The sequence below is a fragment of the Mus musculus genome, chromosome 15 (assembly GCF_000001635.26).
Source record: "Mus musculus strain C57BL/6J chromosome 15, GRCm38.p6 C57BL/6J".
NCBI classification, from domain to species: Eukaryota; Metazoa; Chordata; class Mammalia; order Rodentia; family Muridae; genus Mus; species Mus musculus.
This window is the reverse complement of record NC_000081.6, coordinates 94,543,569-94,568,954: the sequence shown is the minus strand read 5'-3', so window position 1 is coordinate 94,568,954 and position 25,386 is coordinate 94,543,569. Positions and strand designations below refer to the sequence as shown.

Here is a 25,386-nt window from a genome sequence, read left to right as displayed (position 1 = left end):
AGTTACTGACTCCAATGGATCCCAGCTGACTCAGATATCAAACAGCTTTACACATATCACTGTTTATTGAGCAATATCCATGTGTTGACTTCAGTGGCTGCCGATGTTCATTGTATAAGATTGCTTTTAACCTATATTTGCTGTTTTCAGCAAATGATTATTGTAACACGCGAAAAGCACACACGCATTACTCTAGAGTCAGGGGCATGGGAGAACAGAGAAAAGATTAGAGCTGCTCGCTAGCTTTGGTTGGGAATCCGAGGCAAGTAAGGTTGATAACCACATTGTTCTCTTGAAGGCAGGTTAAACAGACAGACTGATCACACAGTAGGACATCAGTCTTAAGTGACCTCAATGTACATATTTAACTTGCTGTGAGGTCCAGCAAAATCCCCAGTCTTTCTTTAATGTAAGAGATTTTTATCATACTGCATTGCCACTCCACTTTTTTTTTGAGAGAGGGAGAGAGAGCGAGAAAGTGAGAGAGCTAGGGTGAGAGGGAGATACTTTGTAGCCCTAGCTGGCCTCAAATTCACAGAGATCTGCCTGGACCTGCCTCCCAAGCATTGTGACCAAACTTGTCTCTGGTTTCCTTTCTTTCTTTCTTTCTTTCTTTCTTTCTTTCTTTCTTTCTTTCTTTCTTTCTTTCATTTTACCTGCCAGTTCAGAGGATACATAGCATCTGCATCTTGTAATTCTCTGCTTAAACAGGCAGGCTGAAGAGACAGCTCAGCTCTAGTGGCAAGTCTTAGTGATGCCACAGGGTGCTTATGACCCCATCTCATATGTGCTACCTTCAAGAACTGTAGTACGGAATGGCTGATTCCATTCATTATAGAGGCATTCCTTTGTCCATTGATAGAGGAAAATGGCCTCTCCAGAACTTTCTTTACAGAGACTCATGCAGATGGAGCAGGCCTGTGGAAGTTATATGTCTTTTTACTTCAGCGGGAGCAGTACAATCAATATACAGCAAGGGGGCCTACCATGTCTACCATAAGGGAAAGGGTGGTGTCGGAATTGCCCCCTTAAATGCTCCCCCCTCAGACAGCTTGGCCTCAGTTACATGTTTTATTGCCCATTGCAGAGACAATACAAGCACACACACACACACCCTCCAAACTCACTATTGGTTCTGTTATACCCCACGTATAGTACCATGTATGTGAATTGGGGTGGGGGGGGAGGGATGACAAGCAAACATCTATTCATTCAAAATAGGACCACAATAACAGACAGAAGAATAGATTCCACTCATGTCTACATTGTTGAACCAATGAGTTTAGTTAGGGTTACAGGAGCAGTGGAGAGAGGTTCCTTACAGGAACCTAGGTGAGGAGCTATTTACAGGAGCATGAAGTTCCTATCAAAAACCAAAAGCCAGCACTAAGGCTTAAGGCAGCTAAGAGCTGGTCCAAAGCTTTACAGGAGTGGCACACACCTTTAATCCCAACACGCAGTAGGCAGAGACAGGCAGATTGCTGAGTTCAAGGCCAGCCTGGTCTACAGAGCAAGTTCCAGGACATCCAGGGCTACACAGAGACACCGTGTCTCACTCCCCCCGCCCCAAATAATCCTATTGTCTCTGTATAGCACAGTGCTGTTTTCCTGAATCTTAAGTTCACTATAGTTTGGTGATGTTGCTGTGGAACATGAGCCCCATACTAGGTGGGCGGGGCCAAGTGCTACCATGCAACTATCACTTTGGCTGCGGTGCCAACTCGTCTATTAACTAACTAACCAGTACATTGGTACATTGCACTATGCTACCATGTTAAACATAAAGCGCATTTAGGAAAACAAAAACAAATGCAAACAACAGGTAGGTGACGCAGCTCAGTGTCAAAGTGCTTTTCCGGTCTCCAGGTTCTCGAGAAGTAAAAAAAAAAAAAAAAAAGTTTATTAGTTTTAAGCAGACATCTCTTGTAGCAGCTGTTGAACCTTTCAAAAAGAAAGAGATCAAAAGAACCAGGTTAAGCCGATGTCTTGAAATGGATACTTAGTAAAGGATAAGGCACCACACCCCTCGCTGTGTAGATGGACTCGGAAGTGAATACCTTTGCAATGTCTGGCCGTCTGTTTTTCTTCTCATGCAGACACTGGCTAGCAGCAGAGTACATTGCTTCCACCGAAGCAGGGTCCGCATCGCTCATCTTCTCATCCGTGTAATCTTCAATCGTCTTCTCTTCATCTTCAATCTCTTCTTTAATATCCAGCTTGAAAACGATATTAAAACTTGGTTAAACCCTTTCAAGTTAAAGAAATCGGAAGATAAATGTAAATTATTTCGATTTATCTCAGTATTTTTTGGGGGGGCAGACTCATCAGGAGCTGTACAGGTCAGATGTTACGAAAGGAAATGCATACATAGGCACACATTTACAGATTTGCTGGCTTTATTCATATATGCGCCTGCACAGGTGCTTTATAATTCTTGCCTTTCTGGGGTGAGCTAGCTGCTCCCACTCTTGCTGGCAGCGTTTGCCAGCAGGGTCATCGGCTTCTTGATGTGTGTCTGATATTGGAATTCCACCTTGTGGATCCAGGCACCTTGTCTTTATCTACAGGGACTCAGACCTGATGAACCGAAAAGAGGGACCGGGAGATCGGCAGATGAATAAGGAGGAGATGGTGCTGTGGGTCGAACGGAAGGTTGAAAGGTGGCTCCAGAAACCTGGGTCTGTGTATGTCTGTGTCCTGGTTCCTGGAGCCCATAAATAGACCACGTGTGGAAAAAAAAAAATCTCTGTAGATCTCCGAAGCGGGAGGTCCTCCAGAGTGTAGTGCTCTGAACAGGCCGCTTCTTTGGTTTTTTCAATTGGTGGTGCTCGCAGGGAGGTTTGGGAGGCGTGGCCTTGGTGGAGGAAGTGAGTCACTGGAGGCGGACTTTGGGAACTCAAGCCCTTCCTCCATTCCCAGGTCACTCTATGCTTGGCCTGTGTGGTTTAAGATGCAAGTCATCGGGCTTCCTGCTCCTGTAACCATGCTTGCCACTTGCTACTGTATCTCCGTGCCACAAAAGACTCTGAAACTTTAAGTCCCAATGCACCCTTTTTAGCTATATGTTGCCTGGATCATGGTGTTTTATCAGGGCAATAAAACAGTGACTAAGACATTGGGTTAATCCAACTGAGCTCGAACTTAAACGTCAAGTGTATGCATATGTGTGTGTGTGTGTCTATACACACACACACACACACACACACACACACACACATGAATGAAAGAAAAGAAAAAGACCTAGGAGACAATGTGACCACCAGCAGTGGAGACCACAGTGACAGGTCTATAAGCCAAAGCTACAAGCCACTAGAACCCATAAGAGGCAGGGAATAGTCTTCCCTGGGCCCTTAAGAGGGTCTTGACTTTTGACTTTGGACTTCTACCAAGAGATTATATTTCTTTTACTTTAAGAGACCCGGTTTGTGAGCTGGGTGTGGTGGCACACACCTTTAATCCCAGCACTTGGAAGGAAGAGGCAGGCGGATTTCTGAATTCGAGGCCAGCCTGATCTACAGAGTGAGTTCCAGGATAGCCAGGGCTACACAGAGAAACCCTGTCTCAAAAAACCAAAAGAGAGAGAGAGAGAGAGAGAGAGAGAGAGAGAGAGAGAGAGAGAGAGAGAGAGAGACCTGGTTTGTATATTTTATATATTTTGTAGTAACTCAAAGAACTTGTATTGAAAGAAAGGATTATGAGTGAGGGGTGGTATATACCATTCCAAAACTCTTCCAAAAGGGATGGATTGTGAAACCACACAGACAATAGTGAGAAGGCTGCCTGACAGAGTGCTCTAAGCTGGGTTTCCGTTACAGTCTTAGGGCTTTCTAACCATGCTGCACTCAAAGGTACAATGTTTCCTGATTTGTCTACTTTCACTTTTAAATGATGCTGGGCAAACTTGTGAGTCACAGAGATCCTGTGTTTCGTTCTGATTTGAGCCAAAGTGGTGGCTTTTACACATTCTGAGGGGGAGAGTGATCTAGGTAGCTGTAAGTAGGCCTTTCTATAGGCAAGCCTGCCTAAAACAGAAGCCCAGGTTGGTGAGGTACGGGTTATCACCCCAATCCTGCATCTCTCCTCTTGTCCTGTGAGGTTCTGTTTGTTTTGCTTTTTTGGTATTCAGGATCCAGTGGAGGGCCTTGTGCAAGCCGGGCAAGAGTTCTACCAACGAGCCCACACCTCTAAATACTTCCTATAAGAAAACAATTTTACATTTATTTATTCATTTGGGGATGGGTGGGAGGTCAGAGGACAACTTGAAAGAATCAGTTCTCAGGTCAAAAGATTGACCTCAGGCTAGTTGGTAGCACGTTTATGCACTGAACATCTCACTGGCCTCTGCATTTCCCATGTTTATGGTCTTAATCTAGTCCCCATCCCGAACTTTATCTATGTCCTTATAATGAATAGGTCAATCATGAACATCTCCGGTTCAGGCTTCTCTCTTGACCCCCAGCAATGAATGGGACAGAGAATTTTATATTTCTTTTTTTTTTTTAAGATTTATTTATTCTAGACACTGTAGCTGTCTTCAGACACTCCAGAAGAGGGCATCAGATCTCATTACAGATGGTTGTGAACCACCATGTGGTTGCTGGGATTTGAACTCTGGACCTTCGGAAGAGCAGTCGGTGCTCTTACTCACTGAGCCATCTCACCAGCCCGAATTTTATATTTCTGGTTTATGTAATACTTAACTTTTTGATTTGCCATTTAAAAAAATTTGAATCCCATGAGAATATTCATAAATATCTTCCAATGTATATATATTACATACATGATTTTAACATTACATTTCCAGCAGACCATGGACGTCTTTGCTTTATGGTGGACATTGGTAACAGACTCACATACTACAGTTTACTCAGATTAGTGTTCACACTAAGACTTTGGCTGTCATTTCGAAGTCCTATTTTAATTGTCCGTTTGTATCTGTGTGTGTCTTTATGTGGGCATGTGCACAAGTGTGCAGGTGCCTGGGGAGGTCACGGGTTTCCGCCCCTGGAGCTGGGGTGACAGGCAGTGGCATGACACCTAACATGTGTGCTGGGAACTAAACTGTGGCCTCGGGGAAAACCCTGTGGGCTCCTGGCGGCTGAGCCATCTCTTCAGCTCTGGTGCCAAGACTGAACAAGGAAGTCAAACCTTCTGATGGTCTACCCTAATTCTGGGACACGATCTAGTATATATATCTACTGTCTGAATTGTTCATACTCTTCTGCTCTATTAGGGCCTGTGAATAAATTAGAATAAAAGGAATACAGTTGTTAATTTTGAGAAACATTTATATATGATATGTATCTTTAGATATTTTTAAAGACATATATAATGTGACATAGCATAATTTATCTGTAGTTTACTTACCATTTAACTCATCTACTTACAAATTATCAATCGAATGTTCAGTGTACAAATTAGAAGTGGGAAATGGTAGTGCAGGAGGGGAGTGTTTTAACTCTGCGAGTCAAACTCTCCACAGTGAAATAAAGAGCTTCTACTGGCATTTATATTCATATGCAGATACAAACAGAAGCTATGTTTTTTTTCCCCCTCTCATGACTTAAAGGTAGTCTCACCACCCAGGGCCCATACACTACAGATTGTAATAAACTGGAAAGCAATAAACTACAGCTTTCGTCTCCCTTTGCCCACAAAGACACTGGGACAAAGACTGCATGAATGACCTTTTTAGGCTTCACAAATGCAGCCCAGCAAACCCAAGGTTGGAAATACAGCACGCGCTGTCAGTGTGTCAGTTCACGGAGCCAGTATTCTGTCAGAAAATGCCATTCCTGTGTGCCGGAGTTACCCACGTGCATCTAAGACCATAAAGGCAGGAGAGGAGCAGGCAGGAAAAAAGGACTTACTAACCAGTAGTTGAGGTTCACGGTTTTCATCCACAGCCGCCAGCCCGGTTATCAGCTCCAACAGAACCTAGGAAGGCAAAGGGACCCATTAGCAAAACACTGGAGACATCAGCAGAGATTAAAGGGCATGTGGACTGAGTCCAGGGACTTAAACCTGCTAAGCTAGGCTTTCTTGGGCTAACCAGTGGCCTGGAGCACTGATATTGATGGGATATGAGGACCAAAGAAACTCTACTCAACATCTGTTCTGGGATCTCTGTGCTCTATGCTTTTTTTTTTTTTTTTTTTTTTTCGAGACAGGGTTTCTCTGTGTAGCCCTGGCTGTCCTGGAACTCACTTTATAGACCAGGCTGGCCTCGAACTCAGAAATCTGCCTGCCTCTGCCTGCTGAGAGCTGGGATTAAAGGCATGCGCCACCATGCCCGGCATGCTCTATGTCTTACAGGGCCCTGGGGAGAATCATATTTTCTAACCAGTAGCCACATTCTACAACCCCATGCCTTAATATTAGGTGGGGTAAAGTTCCCACAAATGAAATCTATTTGGAGAACAAAGATGAAGACAAAGCCTCATTAATCTTACCCCACATTCTTTGCCTCTGGTTGTTAGATGATAAAATGACAGAAAAGGGAAGAGAAAAGAGATCCACGTTAGGTGACGTGATTGAGTTTGTGCGCGGGCTCAGCTTAAGGTTCGTTTGGATTCACGATGAGACAGTATTTTCTTGCAGTCATTAAAAAAGAAATCAACTCAAACATTTTACATATTGGGAATCACTCATAAACCTTCTGGTGTCACCAGAGGCTAGTGTGAATAGTTTATATATTTATATAGTGTTGTGTCTGGCCAGTAGATCACAACCTGGGTTCTAGCCTGGAAAGGCATTTTGGAAACCTGGAAGAGAAGAGGGGCTGGGCTGCGCGAGATAAGGAAGGAACCAAGACAAAGCTCTCTGCTCAAGGTTCAATTTTTACTATTTCGGCACTCCGTTATAAAGGAAGGGGGAGGGGCCCAATTCCCGCCAAATAATCTTGGAGTCCAGTAGCAGGGTGATCACGGGATGGCTTCGGACCAGCAAAGCGGCAGGTTCCAGCAGTGGGCGTGGCAGAAAGATTGAGCGGGAAGCTCCACCCCTGAGCAAGCAGGTTTCAGGCTGGGGGAGGGGAGACTACATCATAGGAGAGGAAAAAAAGACTCATGCACCAAAATATTCTAATTTAAATCACAGTTTAAAAAGAATGATCATTGGTTGGCAGGATGGCTTAGCAAAGTAAAGGCTCCTGCCACCAAGCCTGGCGACCTGCATCTGACCTCTGGAACCAACATGGTGGAAGGAGAGAACTGGCTCCCGAAAGCTACCCTCCCTCCGGCTCTTGGCATGCATATGCCGTGGCATGTGCACGTACACACACACTATAAAATACGCGCAAAACAATAAAGACAGCGATCACGTACCACGCCGAAGCTGTAGATGTCAGATTTGGGTGTTATTTCTCCCCGCAAAGCTTCGGGTGCCATGTAAGCCGTTGTGCCCACGATTCGGCTGGTCATGACCGTCTGCGCTAGCCTTGCCGAAGCCCGTGCAAGCCCAAAGTCAGATATTTTGGCAGTAAAGTCTTTGTCTAGTAAGATATTTGCACTGGAAAACAAATTAAATTTGAAGGTGGAAAACATGCTTCTTGCCTAGGATATCCAACAGGTTCTTAGGAAGAGGTATATAATGTGATATATATATATATATATCATGCATTCTACATACTATATATTATATATTATATACGCACATGTCACATTGTGTGTCATTTTATATGTGCAGTAGAGAAGACTGAAATATATTCAAATCAGTCAATTATTCAGATGACAGCAAGAGAAAAATAATTGTTCTCCTTTCTTATCTTGGGAGATGTTGAAGGGAATAAAGACATAATAAAATTTCCTCTTAAGGGAGGTGCATTTTCAGCATGACACTGATAGCTATTTACTAGTAACAACACACAAAGCCTTCCGAGTGGCACTTTCTCTTAAAAAAAATTTTTTTTTTAGTGGGTCCGGTGACCAAGTACCCCACAGTTCACTGAAGCTAGGCAGTGGCTTTTCTACTGAGAGATATTCCTAAGTCAAAAGCACCCACTGGGGTATATGGACGTCTTATGCAGTACACCGTGGTGGTCCAGTCTGGCCCACAGTGTGTAAGAGTCCCATGGGACTTGGAACATGTCAGCCTCTACATGTCACCGGCCGTTTGTATGTGCTGGGAGTCTGTGTTCTCACAGCTACACAGGCCGTCTGAGCCTATAGTTCTACTGAGCTGAGGAGGATGCAGAAGCCATGGCTCGGCCTTGTTTAATGATGTCTCTGTCTCCTCTCCTGACCTCCTTGCCTTGTATCCAACACTCTTGTATTCCCAAGTTCCCTGAGACAGGTTTCTAGAAATAAGTGGGAACATGTGATATTTGTCTTTCTGTGTCAGGGTGAGATGAGTCTCAGGTAATTTCTTAACTCCTCTCCTAACATTTCTCCGTACGTTTAGGAACAAAATTCGAACCAAACCACTGCAATCTTTCTCCTGTCCTTCCTTCAAAATCCCTGGGATGTGTACACACACACACACACACACATACACACACACACATTTATATATTTCCTAAATGACATATCTGCTTCAAGTGTCACAATATCACGAAATACCATAAGACGTCTGTTTACATTCCCCTCCCAGCTTTCTTCCTTCCACTCTCTCCTTCGTACAACCCTGCTTCTAACTCAGTTCCTGACTGGAAATGGTTCTCCATAAGTCACCACTGACCTGCGTGGTATTAACCCGATGAGTTACCTTTCTTCTGACCAGCCCTCTTGGCAAACTTCTTCATTTTGGTGACGTACACTTCAACACTCCATGTACAGGCTTTCATCTACCTATGTGTTCATATAGTTTACTAGGTGTCTTTTGGGGACCGTTGTCCCCCCCCCCTTTGCTTGGGGATTATGTCTTAGGAGCCCTTGGGATTTAATCCTGGGCCCTTATTCTGTATCTTCTTTTAATTGCATGATAATTCTTCATGCATCGGGAACACACAAGTGCTATGCACTCGTCTATGTTCAGCTCAGACTATATATACCATACTGTCTGCTAAGCCTCTATACTTCTGTACCTTAAAAGAATTTCAAACTCAGCATACACACCTCTCCTAAGCACACCCCTGCCTAGCCCTTTCCAGTCCTTTCTATTAAAGCAGTCATACCATAGTCGTTCCCAGAATGCAACTGTGGATGCTGTGAGTTCAGAGGTCCTTCTTGAAAATCTCCCTTTCCTGGATCCTCCACAGCTGAGATAAAGACATGTCATCTTTGTTGTTCCTGTCTGCCCACTTCTGCTCGTGTGAACTGTGTCTATCAAGATGTCTATAGCAATCTAATTAAATACCCCTGGTTTTAAACTGCTCCACCCTAGACGTGACTCCCCACACTTGGATATGGCGCAGTTGCCTTACAGCTTTCAACAGCATCTTCTTACATTTACCATCCGACCCTTGTCTTTGTTGGCCAGGCGCTATAGGACCAGGGTCCTCAGTCATCTATTTAAATTCCTCTCAAGTCTTCTACTCGCCACTTCCTGCACACTAGTCACGTTGTAATCATCTCACTTCCCCGTGACTCACCACACCTTCACATCCCTTCTTACCCTTCGCCCTATATGGTTATTCTTTCCTGAATATTCTCCTTATTTTCGATATAGCAACCCTCAAACTGTGCTTTCTTATTTCCAGCTCATCGTTTGGGTCTCAGCTTAAACATAGCTTCTTTCAAAAATCCCTTCTTTATACCAATACTGAGCGCTACATTAAAACAGGAAACGCTCATTGTTTTTGTGATTATCTGATTGACGCTGAACTCTGTTCAGAGCTACATCCGCTAACCTTATCTTGTACAACCTTATCATGTACAATGTCTAGCATTTAGCAGGTAAATATTCAACTAGGTAAATAACAAGAGTGGGGAGGGGGGCTAAAAATATCCGCGGAGGTTGAAGGTGAATCAGGAAAAGCAGGTCATGGACATTGGAACACCAGGGATCACAGGTGTCTGCCAGGCAAAGGGCTTCTCCAGGGATGGGGGGAGCAAGACATACATGCAAAGAGCAAATGAAAGAGGAGAGAGAAGTATTCTTTCAAGACGGCTTCCCAGAATTTCTGACGGTAGACTTACCTTTTAATATCTCTATGAATGTGATGATTTTCATGCAGAAACCTGATGCCATTTGCTGTCCCCTGAGCAACCTTGCACCTTGTGTGCCAGGAAAGCGGTGGTGTACCATCCTTGAGAAGAAACAAACCGATTTGAAACAATTGCTTAGGTGAAAAAAAAAAGATCCAGAGGAAACACCTAATAGTATTTTTTTTTTTTTGTCAACCAATAAAAGGGATGCATCACTAAGGGACCCAATTTTTAAAGTTGGCCAAAAATAAACCCTCTCAAATAATATTCAATGGATTCTGAACGTCATGCTTGAATATAAAAACACACCACTACATCCTCAACATCTAGCCTTGGCTGATGCGTCTGCATCTTAAGTGGGTAATGCTGGTCCACACATGAAATACATCATTTTGCAGAAACCAGAAAGGTACTAATTTAATGTGGTGTAAGTCCTGACCAGATGGGAACATTAGCAGTCCAATACAGGAACAGAAAGCGAGACAATCTGTCCCAAGCGTCTTACCAGGCAGGACAGTCTGTCCAGCAAGGACCCGTTGGGCATGTAAGCATACACTAAGCACAGGTTGTCGCTGTCGCTGGAGAAGCCGAGCAGCTCCACCAGGTTCTCGTGCTGACACCTGTGGCAGGAGACGTACCGGTGAAAACGGTTGCGGTAAATATTTGCAGGGGTTACTAGATTTAAGAATTTTATCGGAAAGATCTAGGAGATACCTGCCTGTGGCTATATAACTAGACACATGTATATCGTATGTAATATGGTGGATGTTCGTAACCTGCTAACATGCTTGTTGGCAGTGTTGGTTCTTTCCTGTAAACAGTTCTGGTTTCAGTGACACTGACCCACGACAGAAACAAACCCCTTTCAGTTCTGTAGCCACGGATTGATTTGATCGGATCAGTGGAACCTGAGACAGGTTAGTTCAGGACGAGCCCCGATGCCCATCTCTGCTCAGGGCATTTGCAAGATCTGGAAACTTGGAACATGGATGAATCCTCTAATGTAACAAAACTCTGACAGACCCGAGGCACTGCTTTGTAGGAACGATGAAACGATCTTCACTCACATTTAACTTCATTACTTATGATCTTTAACCAAGTGCTTGTCTATAGTCCAGGTTTTTTGGTATACTTGAGAGAAATGAGTTATAAAAACTGCAGAGCTACAAAGCGCAGGTTTCATCAGAAAGCACAGTGCTGCCACCTCCTGGACATATGGTGCATGGCACAACGACAACCTCAGCTTCAGGCTCCCCTGTATACAGAACATGGTACTACCGGGTAATGGTACTACCGGGTAACAGTGTCACGCAACATGGATGCTGTGAGAATTAATGAATACCTGAAGCACACATGGCACATGAGAGATGTCCCATTATTCATTTTTCTCATTCTGATCCATCTATAATTGTGTATACTTTTGCATAAAAGGAATACTCTCAGAAGTGTAAGTTAAATCGATAAATTCTCCGTTTCAGCCGAATTTGCATTTTTAAAAATACAAATAGTTGATAGTTGCTGAGTTTCTATTATCTATAAAGTAGATGGGAGCTCACCTGTTTCATTTCATTAACCTTCACAATATGTATCAACTTAGTCCCTACTGGGTGGAGTCTGAAGGACTCTTCATTAACATACTCTCAACATTTTTGCATATGGTATTTCCCTAGTTTTCTACAAGTTTTAACTTCTCTGAGGGTCTGTCACTTTATAAATAATATTTATTTATTTATTTATTGATTGATTGATTTCTGAGACAGGGTCTTCCTACATAGTTTCAGCTGTCTTGGGATTTGCAATGTAGCGCAGGGTGTCCTTGAACTCACAATCTTCCTACCTCAACCTCCCAAGTACTGGCATTACAGGAGTGTGCCATCATTCTTGGAATTCTAAATGGTACAATTTTTTTTTTTCTTAAATCACTACAACTGATCTATCAGGAATTCCTGGAATGGAAACCCTGATAATGGAAAACACTTGAATCCTATGTAACTCTGTTCTGATTTACAATACTGACTGCCTTCAGTGTGCAGGCATGTGAGACTATGTGGTCATGTAATGAGAGAATCCATAGTGTTTGTTTCAACCCCGTACCTTCACACACTTGCATCTGCCCTTTATGGGGAAACCAGGCCCCGTGTTCTCTCCCCAGGCCACGCTGGGAAAATCTACACTTACGTTGCCATTACTTTAATTTCTTGATCAAACTGTTGCTTTAGTTCTTCAGTACTGATTTCAACCATCTGTGAAAATAAAAATATAGATTGTGACATGGCACAATAGCCTCGTGACTGGAAGGGGGCTCCGGAGAGAGTCCTAGGCTGACTTGCTTACTTTAAAAACACACGGTGTACCAGGTCTGGTTGTGTAGAAGTGTACTTCCATGTGCATGGGAGGCTGAGGCCCAAGAACGTCAAGTTCAAGGCCTGCCTGGCTTGAAGAATGTGTTCAAGGGTGGCGTCTGCAACTTGATCTTTGCTCCAAGTGAGACATTAAGAGGGTTGGGGTGTAGCTCAGTGGTCAAGTGCTGGCCCAACACATACAAGGCTGGGTTTCAATACCAGTACAGTAAAAGACATAAAAACAATGTCTTGCCATGGTCTGCATGCTTGGTTCTGGCAATCTGATAGGGAGCTACAAGGAGATTAAGAAGGACAGACAGACATAAGTAACATGAAGGTGGGTTCAGGTGAGATGAAGCCATTCCAGCAACCCAGATACTCAGGGCATTTATTATGTATAACAAGACCTTGGAAGCCAGTGAGGTAATCTTGGTAAGGGAGAGGCACTGTAGGGGAGCAGGGGACTCCAGCTGCAGGCACCAGGGACAAGGAAACAGAGGTTGGGACCTTTTACACCAACTGGTTTTAGCTAAAGGCCAACCATTTGCCAACATCCAAACTCACACCAGAGGAAGGCCTGGCCCTTCCCGTGAAATAGAAAACTTCATCACAGAGAAACTTTAAAAAGAATTTATGTAACCAGCAGACTGAAGCAGATGTGAGCAGGAAAAGAGAATCAAATCCTACGAAAGCCCCCGCAACAGAAATGATAAGGGATGCCTATGCTGGCTACACATGCGCAATATTGACATTTTAGAGATATTAACGACAGACTGATAACATAATTAATCAATAATTACAAGTAAAAACCCTTATAGAAACGGTAACCAAGGACAGACAAGGAAACTCCTTTTTCATAATATGTATTAAAAAAAAAAAACATTGTTTTTGCCAGGCATGGTGGTGTACACCTTTAATCCCAGCACTCGGGAGGCAGAGGCAGGAGGATCGCTATGAGTTCCAGGCCAGCCTGGTCTTCAGAACGAGTTCCAGGACAGCCAAGATGATAGAGAAACACTATCTCATATATATATATATATATATATATATATATATATATATATATATATATATATATACATACATACACACATATACATGTATATATGTGTGTATGTATGTATACACACATATATGCATATATGAATATGTATATATAATATTTTTGAATTACATTTATTTAGTGTGTCACACACATACGTGAACAACAACAATTTGTAGGAGCCAGTTCTCTTCTTCTACTGTGTGGGTCCCAGGGAGCAAACCCAGATTATCAGACTCACTGGTGAGTGCCTTTACCTACTGAGCTATCTCACTGGCACCTAACATATTTCTAAATGGGCCTACTGAGCTATCTCACTGCCACCTAACATATTTCTAAATGGGACAGGTCCTACAAATGTATTCAGATAAAATTTCCTCAGTATCTTATCCTTAATCTAAATTATGTATGAGGCATTGCAGTGGAAGGCTTCCTAACGTCACCTGGTGAGCCTGTCACCATCTATGTCTGTGTCTATATACTTTCCTAGGGGTAGGCGTCATAACTCTCCATTGGTTCCTATGTGATAAGAGGCACCGGCTTAGGGCTAGTCTGCCTGTAGAGAGTAATCACTGGGATAATGAATCCGGTGAGGGTAGCTGGCTGCTTCTTCTGAGAGGAGGAAGGAAGATGGCTTACCGCTCCGAGCTTCTTCACCGCCACGATGGTGTTGTTCACACAGCCCTTGTACACCACTCCAAATCCCCCCTCTCCCATCCGGTTGCCACCGGCAGACGCGGGTTGCTCGTCGAAGTTGTTTGTGATGCTCTTCAGTTCATGGAACGAGAAGCTGTGGAACCCTGCGGCATCGACAGAGCAAGGAGAAGGCGCTCGCCCAAGGAAACGTGTCTTCCATGACTGACATCTGCTCAATGTGAAGATTACACACACACACACACACACACAGACACACACACCCACACACACCGCACAGATACACAGACACACACTCACATGAAATACAGGGTGTAACCTTCATTACAATTCCCCTTAGTGATTCAATATCAAACACTACCCCCACCTAAAATACTTATTTGACTAAGTCTGGTCTACTCCCCCAAAACACTAGTCACACTTAATTATCTTTTTAATTATCTTCTCTATATATTTAGTTTTGAGACAAGGTCTCATAGAGACCTGGTTGGCCTTGAATTTGCTGGCCCGATGAAGCTGCCCTCACACTCCTGGCCTCGCCACCTCTGTCTTCCAAGTGTTGGGAGCACCCGTGCACAGCCCCTACATACTTGTTTTCTCTTTTACTTATTGTGTCTGTACGCATGTCCCGCTGCCTCAAGTCACTGAAAGAATAGCAGCGGATGCAAAGCAGATGGTATTTGATAAACTTCTAAGAAAGGAAACACGGAAGGATGCTGCCACTGTGCCCCGGCCCGCTGTACAGAGAGAGGTTTCCTTTAAATCGCCGTAGTGGCAGATCCATCGGTGGTAAGGGATAGGCAGTGCTACGTACGAGTGTCGCTGGACTCTACACTTCTGTTGTCTGGGCTTGAGGAGTCCGGTGGCTCGCAGCTGTGTTCTAGCTTCGGCATAGGCATTACGGATGTCCTGTCCTTTTCCTGACAAGGCCCGTGTGTTTGTGCCACTGTTGCCGCTTCTCTAGGAGGCAGGCTTTTGACGGTTTGGGGAACGGCATCTGTCGAGCAAGAAGACACAGTTTTGGTGTGAGAAAGAAGTTTGTGTGAAAAAAAACAGTGCTGTGGTTTGAATGAAAATGGCCTCCGGAGGCTCAGAGGGAGTGGCACTGTTAGGAGGTGTGGCCTTGCTGGAGGAAGTGTGTCACTGTGGGGGGGTGGGGGGGCTTTTAGGTCTCAGATGCTCAAGCCAGGCCCAGTTTCTGTCTCTGTCTCTCTCCCTGCTGCCAGCTGGTCTGGATGTAGAACTCTCGCCACCTCTCCAGAATCACATCTGCCTGCGTGTCACCATGCTTCCCACCATGATGACAATGGACTGAACCTCTGAAACTGTAAGCTACCACCAATTAAACGTTTTTCCCCTATATGAGTCGCCGTGGTCATGTTGTCTCTTTTCAGCAGGAGAAACCCTAACTACAACAAAGAGGAGCTCACGGCTTCCAGACCTTGGCCCTGCATCCTCACAAAATACAGGAAGATACCCCAGTTAGACGCTGTTGGTTGTGATAAAAATGAGTAGACAGAGTGACACTTGTCGACAAAAGTGTTTCAGAGGCATTGGGGAATGAGGAGACTCTACTCATTTAAGAATAGAGAAGCAGCTGGCACGGCAGTGCCCCCCTGTGATCCCAGCACTTTGAAGGTAGAGGCAGGAGGATCGAGTTCAACTCTGGTCTTGACTACATAGTAACTTCAAGGTCAGTCTGGGCTATGTGAGCTTCTGTCTCAAGAACGAACAACTGAACACACACTCAGACACACACACACTGACACACACAAAGACACATACACACTGACTTACACACACACACAGACACAAACACACACACAGGCCCACACCCAAACACTCAGACACACACACACTGACATATATACACTGACACACACAATATACATGCACACTGACAAACATACAAACACACACACTGACATGCACATACTGACACACACAAAGACACATATACACTGACTTACACACAGACACAAACACAAACAGACACACACACCGGCCCACACCCAAACCCTCAGACACACACACACTGACATATACACACTGACACACACAATATACATGCACACTGACAAACATACAAACACACACACTGACACACATACACACAGGCCCACACACAGACACACACACAATGACACACAACATACATACACACGACACACATACAAACACACACACACTGACACATATACACTGACACACACACACATGCCCACACACATACACATACTCACACACACACATTGACATACACACTGACACATACACTGATATACACATACTGACACACAAACACACTGACACACAAACACACACACAAAGAGGTGGGGGGATACAAAGAACATCCTAGACAATGAACTCATTGCTGTGACTCCCATTAAGGACATGTGGCATGGAGTCCAGGAATCTACGTCCCACGAGAATTCTACCGGATTCTTCGCACAGTAATGGTTTCGATCCACCAGTGTGTCAAAGGGAGAAAGCAGTGTGGTAATGAGGATGGCAGAACCGTCCTAACAGTGGGGTGCAGTGTAAGGAAGCCATGATGACAGTCGTGTCAAGGTGAAGTTGAATGGGGTTGAGAGAGAGACATGTCTCAAAAAATAAATCCTTAAAGGCCACTTCTTCATCCCCCTAAATAACTCCCCCGGCAGAAGACTGCCCCGACTTTGATGGGGTCGGGCCAATCCTTGAGCATCTGTCACTAGTGGCATGGTCCACAGCATGTGGTAACCAGAATGTTAAAAGCTAAGGAGAGCTGGAAGAAGGAGCAGACTCAATGTCGGGTCTGTTCATTACACGAAAGAGTAAAACGATTCTGGGTCTGCCATTGTCACTCCAGGCAGTGTTCACGCCATGGACACACCCATTTACCCGGCAGCAGGAGAGTGGCGGGGGCAAACAGCTCAATCTGGACCAGTAGATCCACAAGGTCGCCAACTGTGCAGTTCGTGGTGCCCCAGTCAAACAGCAGTTCACAGGTGGGGCTCTTCCCGGTCTGAAGTAAGGCTTCGAATCTCCTGAAAACCAGGAAAAAAGGGCTAGTACGCAAGGAGAGTTCCTACGAAAATAGGCGATGCTCTCTGCACCTCACATCCCCTTCTGACTGTGTCACTGGGCCTCCTGAGGACAGGGAAGGAAAGGCACTGTGAGAGAGTCAGGAAAGATACCAACAAGGCGCAAAGACAGCAGAAAAGGAGCCAATGATGGTGATGGTGATGATGGTGATGGCGATGATGATGAAGAAGATGATGATTATGCAGCAAGTTAACAATTAGGGCCAGAGAGAGATGCTCAGTGGTTAAGAGTACTGGTGGCCCTTACAGAGAACCAGGGTTTTGTTCCCAGCATCCTCATGGCAGCTCACAACTACCTGCATTTCCAGTTCTAGATCTCATACCACCTTCTGACCTCCAGAGGCATGAAACACTCATGTGGTGTACGTACATACACACGGGCAAAGCATGCAGAGGCATAGAATCAAATAAAACAGCTCATTTTAAAAAATAAGTTAACTTTTGGGCCTGGGAGATAGCTCAGTTGGTAACGTGCTTGCCGTGCCAGTGTGAAGACTCCTCAGGGACCTGAGTTCAGATTCCCCGCATCCATGAAAAAGAAGCCAGTGTAGGGCACCTGCGGTAATATCGGGCTGTAGAAGCAGTGACAGACACAGCCCTGAAGCTTACTGGTTAGTTAGCCTAGATCAGTAACTCATGGGTTGTGACCCCTCCAGGGGTCACATATCAGATACCCTGCATAGCAGGCATTTTACAATTCATAACAGTAGCAAAATTAGGATTAGGAAATAGCAACAAAATAATTTTATGGTTGGGGTCACCACAACAGGAGAAATTGTATTAAATGGCCACAGCATTAAGAAGGTTGAGAGTCACTAGTAGAGGAATTTTAACCCAGCAATATGGCTGCTCTGTCAAGAGATCACATGCAAAGACCTTCCATGCCTGTGTGATCTGGCTTGACGTTCCCTTAGAACACACCATCAATCCCTACTGCAGGAGTATACACCTTGAATCCCTCTGGCTGGAATATTGACATGTCCTTAGTATATACCTTTAATCCCGAACAATGACGGTAAGGTAAGGTTTGTAGAAAGAAGCACCCATGTATGAAAGTGATGTCTAATTGAGGGACAGACAAAGTGATGAATCAGAGAAAGATCTGACAGAATGAATCAGAGATAGGATATGCCTAACTCTCCAGAGAACAGATAGGAGAGGCTACTTAAGAGAGCAGCACCCCCCCCCCCCCACACACACACACAGAGAGAGAAAGAGAGAGAGAGAGAGAGAGAGAGAGAGAGAGAGAGAGAGAGAGAGAAGCAGAGAAACAGAGACAGAGAGACAGAGACTGAGAGAAGGCAGTTTTATCTGGACAGTTTTACGGAGACAGATTGCAGGTGAAGAATAAGCCAGAGAATGAAAAGGAGCCAGAAGATTAGAACAGATTGCCAGAGTTAGTTTGGCATCATGCAGAGCAATTCAGTCAGAAGGCAAGAGAAGCCAGTTTGAATCAGTCAGCTCGGAGGGGAGTTTGGGCTAGGATAGCTGAGTTTAATCAGCCAGCCAGAGTTCAGAAAGAGCCAGAAAAGGTAAGCTTTTTTAGCTCTGAGCCTCTGAGAGGACAATTACATCTGGAGAATAAAAGTTACTTTTACAACCACTGGTTTAGATGAATTGGTACACTCCAAGCTCCGTGAGATATTCTGTCTCAAAGAATAAGATGGAGAGAGATGAGGAAGGCACCTGATATTGACCGCTGGCCTCCACAAGCATGTATTCTTAACATGCACACACAATCACATACATACACACATGTGTCAATGAAACCCAACCAGTTAATTTACCAGATATTTCCTGAATATTTACTCAGAGAGCTACAGGATACAACCAGTTGTAGAGACAGTCTGCTAATGTTACTAGTTTACACTGAGGCTGCTAGGCTGGGATGGGTGGAGTGCTTAGCTGTGAGCCACACAGCACACTGGAACGTACTCAAGTTCAGATCCAAATTCAGAGCTCTTCTGATCAAAGCATGCACTTAAAACCAGTGAGCTATATTGCAATGTCTTACATGCACCTCACACTCCAACCCCCCACACCGCTGTCTCGATCTCTCTCTGTCCCTCCCAGCCCCTCCTTCTCTCTCATACCCTACAGTATAGGCCAGTTATCTTGTCTGTGTCTCACAGTCTCCACTTACCTGACTACTTTTTAATTAGTAATTTCAATCATGATTAACTTTTTTTTGGTAGTAGGAACTACACAGGAAGTAATGCGTTCTTCCTGCTACATCATACCCAGAGGCACAAAATGATGTCATAGAGCTTGACTACTTGGATAACGGGATGTGCTTCAGGTTTCTTGAGACCCGGACCGCTCTCAAGCTGCTGCACACCTGCCATCCTAGCACTTAGAGGCTGGAGGCTGGAGGATCAGTTGTCCCAGGCTAGCCTTGCAAGTTTGAGGCCAGCCTTGGCTGCAGGAGACCCTATCACTAGCAACAGTTAACTTTCTCCTCCTGGAGGCATATCGTATTTGTGGACAAAACTTGTAACCTTGGGGTCCTGATGAGCCTTGTGGAAACCGTCTTCACTGGTGGATGCATGTTCTCCAGAACTCCTGCCTCCTGACGGTGTTTTGGCACTGTGCGGTTCACCAGAGTCCTTTCTCTCTACAATGACTGCTGCAGCAAGCCCCCTTCTGTTTTAATGGAAATAACAACAAACTATCCTTGGAAACTTGGTGTTCAAGTTTGAAAGCTGAACTTTCATTGGCATTCCGTCTAGGCTCTGCTCCACAGTTACCTGGCAACAGCCAGGTGTGCCTGACTCACTGTAAAAGGGGCTTCATGCCCCCTCCTCTCTTTCTCTTGCTCCCCCTCTTTCCCCATTCCCCTCCCCCATCTCTCTCCGCGTGCTCATGGCTTGCCTCCACTTTTCTACTCTCCCTCCCTCCCCCACTCTGCCTTTCTCTCAACTCCCCTCTCTATGCCCTAAATCAACTCTATTCTGTGTCACATGACTGGTCTCTAAGGGGGAAGGGATGCCTCAGCATGGGCCCCCGCATACGCACACCCTTCTCCCACACTATACCGCACCTCCAACAAAAATATTCCTTCCTTCTTGTATCTTTTTATGAAACACAACAGCTTTCCCCTTGTACTTAACAATGCGTGCCTTCGTGGGAGCAGACACTTGCTGGAAGGTCAATATGGAAGCCCAGGCTTTAGAGTCTTTACCAGACTGATTAAAAAAATTAGGAAGAATTAATTTTTTCGTTATGTGTAAGACAAAACTTGACGTTGCGTTTTACTGCAGAACAAAGTACAACATTAAAATCCGAACTTGTGTTTTCTGCTGAATCGAGGAGAGATGTAAGAGAGGCGACTACAGGAAGCTGTTAGAAAATCCTAGATCCAAGAATCCTGGGTGAGTAAGGACGCATGGGCACTCATCCTTACTCACACACTGCAAAGTGTAGACTCTAAAATCTCATTAGATTCTTACAATAGCTTTCTGTCTCTTCAGTTTGGACATGCAAAGCCGGAAGCAGCATAAACTGTTCTTGGCCCAACAAACTGAACTAGAACAAAGACGGGGAGCTGGATTCTAGCTCAGAAACACCTTTGCGGGCTCACACCTTTAGCTCAGACATGCTGGCAATTTTAGCAAAAATTCTATATACAAAACACTTACATATTACCAATAGCACCACCACGATTGAAAGGTTCACCTTCTAAACTGTCCCGTTAGATGGTAGTCACGCCCGCATCCTTTTTGTGATGGGGAGGAGGAGTTACCTTATATGGAACTGATTGTATCTGTCGTCGCCGGACGGCTTTTTGATAGCTACTGCTAATTTCTTCCACCCTTCTTGAGGATCAATAAAATCCGACAGCTTCCTAAGGATCCCCACATTAAGGTTGCGTATGTATGTCGATGGTGTCAACGGCTTGTTCATCTTCTACCTGAAATATGAAAGATTCCTATTACAACTTTACAACAAGTCAGCCGGGTGGTTGTGGCGCATGTCTTTAATGCCAGCACTGGGGAGGCAGGTGGGTCTTTGAGTTGTGAGTTCGAGGCCAGTCTGGTCTACAGAGTGAGTTCCAGGACAGCCAGGGCTACACAGAGAAACCCTGTCTTGAAACAACAAACAAACAAACAACAACAACAACGCTTTTACAACAGTTTCAGAGACAGCATCTAGAAGCTACCCATCATACACTGCTATACTGTATGAGATGCAGCATCCGACCATCTCATCACAGAGCAGCTTTCACTCCGACCCACCTCCTACTGAAAGGCATCTAAGCACCCTCCAGGATTCTCCTTTTCCTCCCCACAAACAGACATTGGAAAACTTTCATCCTGACACTGGGATATTTTTCCAAGTGAAATTTATAAAATGCAACGAGCCTGTTGGAAAGAGACCTGGGAGCGTGTTCAGGAGTCAAATCTATTAAATTAACAAGAGACCTACCTTTGAATTTATTTCTCTCGATCAGTACTCATTTACTATGAAAATGTTTTTAACGGTGTATTTATTTCATTTTATATGTATGAGTATTTTGTATGCATGTGTGTCCGTGCACTGTGTGCCTGTCTGGTGCCTGTAGAGGCAAAGGGGGGCCCCAGATCTTCTGGAGCTAGAGTTTATGATTTTGAGCCACTATGTGGGTGCTGGGAACTGAACCTGGATCCTCTGCTCACTACCAAGAGTGGTTAACCACCGAGGCGTCTCTGGAGCACCTACTAGTAAAGATTTTTACTCAGCAATCTTTGGTAAAAGTAAAAACAAACAAATAAATAAACAACAACAACAACAAAAAAACCCAAGCTAATTTATATAGCATTAAAAGACATGTCCTGCCCACCTACTTTTTATGAAGCATACGAGAAGAACTGGTTTGAGCCTGTGAGACCTGCATGATTTACTGTTAACTGTAAGGCAGTCAGTGGCCTCTCACTGTGGCTACCCCCTTGATAGTACCTTTATTCGCTCGATCCTCCTGGTTCCTGTTATTCCACTCTGGAGAGTTGCAGCTAAGAGTCACCTCCCCGTGCTCCTTGTACTGTGTACTGCCCAGACTGATGGGAACACGCCCTTCCACTGGGCCTCTGGGACCCACTTAACCTTTGACTTCTCTCTCCTGGTCTTAGGTGACCATTTCCCATGTTTATACCTCTCTCGGCACTTTCTCTGTCCCTTAGCCTCAGCAGACAATAATCTTTCCTTCCAACTGTTAATCAAGAGGACTAGACTCGTATTACTCTTTCAATGGTTTCTTTCTATACATTTTCATTTTCTAAAATACAATTAATCTTGGGTACGTGAGTCATATACCCAAATGGCACAGCATATAAAAGCTATAAGGCAGGAAAAAGAATGTTTGCATGCAGGCTTCTATGCTAGGACTCATGTCTCTCTGGCCTTCATTGACTGTCACACCTAAATAGGCTGACTTTCCCCAACCTAATAACCATTCACCACTATACAATGTATTTGTAGTCATGTGATTAGTTGCTTGTTTACCACCCTTCTCTGCCATTAGACTTTAAGCTCCGCAAGTTAAGGACCAAACTCATTTTATTCATTAATGTGACTTATACATTGTAGATACTGGTGTTGTATGGTATGGTTTGGATGTGAAACATCTCCCTAAAGCTCTTCTTTGGAAGGCTTTGTCACTATTATAGTAGTGTTGGGGGCGGAGACGGGGGAGAAGACGTCATGTTTGGATCATGAAGGCTTTCCTGTTATCTACCAATGTATTCATCCATGGATGGAGTCTTAACTTCATGGGGTATTGGGAATCAGTGGTAACTTTAGGAGGTGAGACCCACCTAGATGGAAAGGCTGATTAGGGGTATGCCTTGAAGGATGTGACCCTGTTCTCCCTCTCATCCCTTCTTCCTTCCCTCTTTCTCTCTACCCCTCTCTCCATAGCATGAGGTGAGCAGATTGGTCCCACTGTGTGCTCCCTGCCTCCTAATGCTCCCCTCAAGGCTGTACAGTTATCACCTCCTGACTTATGCTCTGGATCTCTTCTATCTGCTATGCTTTATTGTGGCTCCTGGGATAGATCATCCTTTGAGGCACCCTAAGGTCCCTTCTACATCGCTCATTTTGTCACCTTGAAGCAGTTGAATCAGTGAAACCCTAAGCACTGGAGAGCAGCCTAGATGACTTCGGGGGAAGACCATTGGGCCATCCATCAGCTTGGATGACCTCTGACCTCTGGGGGAGACCAATGGATCATCAGCTGGATGACCTCTGACCTCTTGGGGAGACCAATGGGCCATCCAGCCCAACCCTCTTTACCTTTCTAGACCTTGTTTCCAGGACTCAGAACTAAAGCAGCTGGGCTGACGCCATCTCTGTGTCCGTTAACCTCTCTGTCCCATCAGAGCTCAGAAAAACTTACACGTCAAAGCCGCTTAACACCTTTCGGGACCAGCTCAATTCCTTGGCTGCTACAGTGCTCTGAAAGACTAGACCTGACTGCTAGGGGTGACCTTTGTGCCCTCTCCTCTGTGAACAATGCTTGTGGATTGAGATGGGGCCCAAAGACACAGGGAACAGACCAAAAAAAAAAAAATGCAAAGTAAAACAAACAACAACAATAACAACAAAGTACAAAAAACAAAACAAAAAAAAAAAACAAAAAAACCCCACAAAAACAAAAAGCCCAGCAAGCTTCCTCCTATATAAGAATTTTTGGTTTCTTCCCACTCTGGCCCCTCCCCCTGGTCACTTCTTCCTTATACTTTTACGCAGTCTGAACTTCCCCCATACCCAAACAACCATGTTCTACACTAGCTGTCCCAATGCCTCTCACCCTACAGCAGCCCCGTTTGTTCCTGATGCATCTGCCAAAAGACCTTTGAGATGCCGAGAGATGTCCACAATTTCTAAACACTGACATACTTCAGTGGCCACTAAAACGCTTTGGGTATACTAAAATGTATAATGTCATCCATTCACCAAGACATGTCCTATCTGTGACAGATATTAATCCAGGTGCCTGAAAAATAAAACGTTAGGAAGAATAGGGAGAAAAGGGAGGCAAGAACACAGGGGAGTTTTATTCTAATGATGGAAGAAGGTAGCAAGCTGAGAATGCATTTGGCAGTCTGTTAAACGCTGCCTGCGGTGGTTTGAACAGGAGGGGATTCCATCGTCCCTCATTTGAGTACTTGGTTCCCAGTTGGTGACTTGTCTCAGTTAGGGTTTCCATTGCTGTGAAGAGACACCATGACCAAGGCAATTCTTATAAAGGACAGCATTCAATTGGGGCTGGCTTACAGGCTCAGCGGTTCAGTCCGTTGTTGTCTGCAGTGCAGTCAACAGAAGTCTGTGCTACTGTAGAGTGCGAATTCATCTCCTAAGTTGTTTTGTTTGTTTGTTTTTTGTTTGTTTCTGTTTGAACAGGGAACACAACAAAGACAAGACTGGGAGGCCCAAGTTTGGCCGGAGTGATCAGATCAGTCTTGAAACATGTAGGAAGCAAAAATGTTTAGCATGAAAATAGGAGAATTAAAAAAAAAAACCCTGAGCTCTTTGGCATACATCTTGAAGAATTACTCCCAGAAACGGAAAAATCGATTTTTTTTTTTTTTTAAATTTCCTGCTTTGGGGCCACTGTGTCCATTCCGAAAGCTAATGGTGCTTTCTTGCTCTCTTGGGAATGCTTTTCCTGCCCCTCTCTTGCTTCCAATCTGTCTTGCGCTTACCTCTCCCTCTACCTGTTGGACTGTCTGACTACAGCTAGCTTCCTATGCTCCCCATAGCGAGCAAGCGAGACACTCCGGCGGCAGAGCAGCGCACAGAGGCTGCGGGGCTCCCCAAGCCTCCTCTGCCCGAGTGCGCCCATTTCCTGGTTCTGGAGCGAAGCGACTGATCACCAACCCGGCCCGGGACAGAGGACAGCGGAGAGATCGTGGCTTGAGATCAGCCTTCCTCATACAACCTACTTCCTCTCGGACGTCCCTCGCTTCCTGGACAAGGCGATCGGCGTCCCGCCACGGTCCGGCGAGGACTCGGGGGTGGAGGACGCAGGACCACCAGGCGACTTCAGACTGCCTGCGATCGGGATGCTGCGGGTCACCGGGGCATCATATCCCCCTGTGGGACAGGGAGGGCAGGTCAGCTAAGGGTGAGAGTATAGGGGCGGAGCCAATCCGGAAGGCCACGCCTTTCCCTCCCCGAGCTCCACCCAGGGAAGAGCTACA

General features: G+C 45.0%; 1 protein-coding gene across 2 annotated transcripts; it reads right to left on the bottom strand.

Annotated features, from left to right (window-relative positions):
• Positions 1 to 637: 637 nt before the first annotated feature.
• On the bottom strand, positions 638 to 25,342 carry Irak4 (interleukin-1 receptor-associated kinase 4). Of its 2 annotated transcripts, NM_029926.5 has the most exons (12): positions 25,129 to 25,295; positions 20,952 to 21,119; positions 17,007 to 17,152; positions 14,938 to 15,120; positions 14,109 to 14,269; positions 12,264 to 12,328; positions 10,591 to 10,705; positions 10,077 to 10,186; positions 7,326 to 7,509; positions 5,875 to 5,937; positions 2,058 to 2,216; positions 638 to 1,941 (listed from the first exon to the last, which is right to left on the bottom strand). In NM_029926.5, the coding sequence occupies exons 2-12, from the start codon at positions 21,110 to 21,112 to the stop codon at positions 1,909 to 1,911; spliced, it is 1,380 nt and encodes a 459-aa protein (NP_084202.2). In that variant the 5' UTR covers positions 21,113 to 21,119; positions 25,129 to 25,295; the 3' UTR covers positions 638 to 1,908. The 2 variants fall into 2 exon arrangements, with proteins under 2 accessions (NP_084202.2, XP_011243947.1); XM_011245645.2 differs by lacking the exons at positions 638 to 1,941; positions 2,058 to 2,216; positions 5,875 to 5,937; ... (2 more) ...; positions 10,591 to 10,705; positions 12,264 to 12,328 and adding an exon at positions 12,366 to 12,719 and having other exon boundaries at positions 25,129 to 25,342.
• Positions 25,343 to 25,386: the final 44 nt, after the last annotated feature.

Bases quoted from the DNA above. Each gene is read 5' to 3' on its own strand.
- Irak4 (NM_029926.5), bottom strand. From the start codon at position 21,112: ATGAACAAGCCGTTGACACCATCGACATACATACGCAACCTTAATGTG. The intron at 14,270-14,937 runs GTACGTAGCACT...TCGATGCCGCAG, and splicing joins TGTAGAGTCCAGCGACACTC to GGTTCCACAGCTTCTCGTTC. The intron at 1,942-2,057 runs GTATTCACTTCC...TCTTTTTGAAAG, and splicing joins GACGGCCAGACATTGCAAAG to GTTCAACAGCTGCTACAAGA.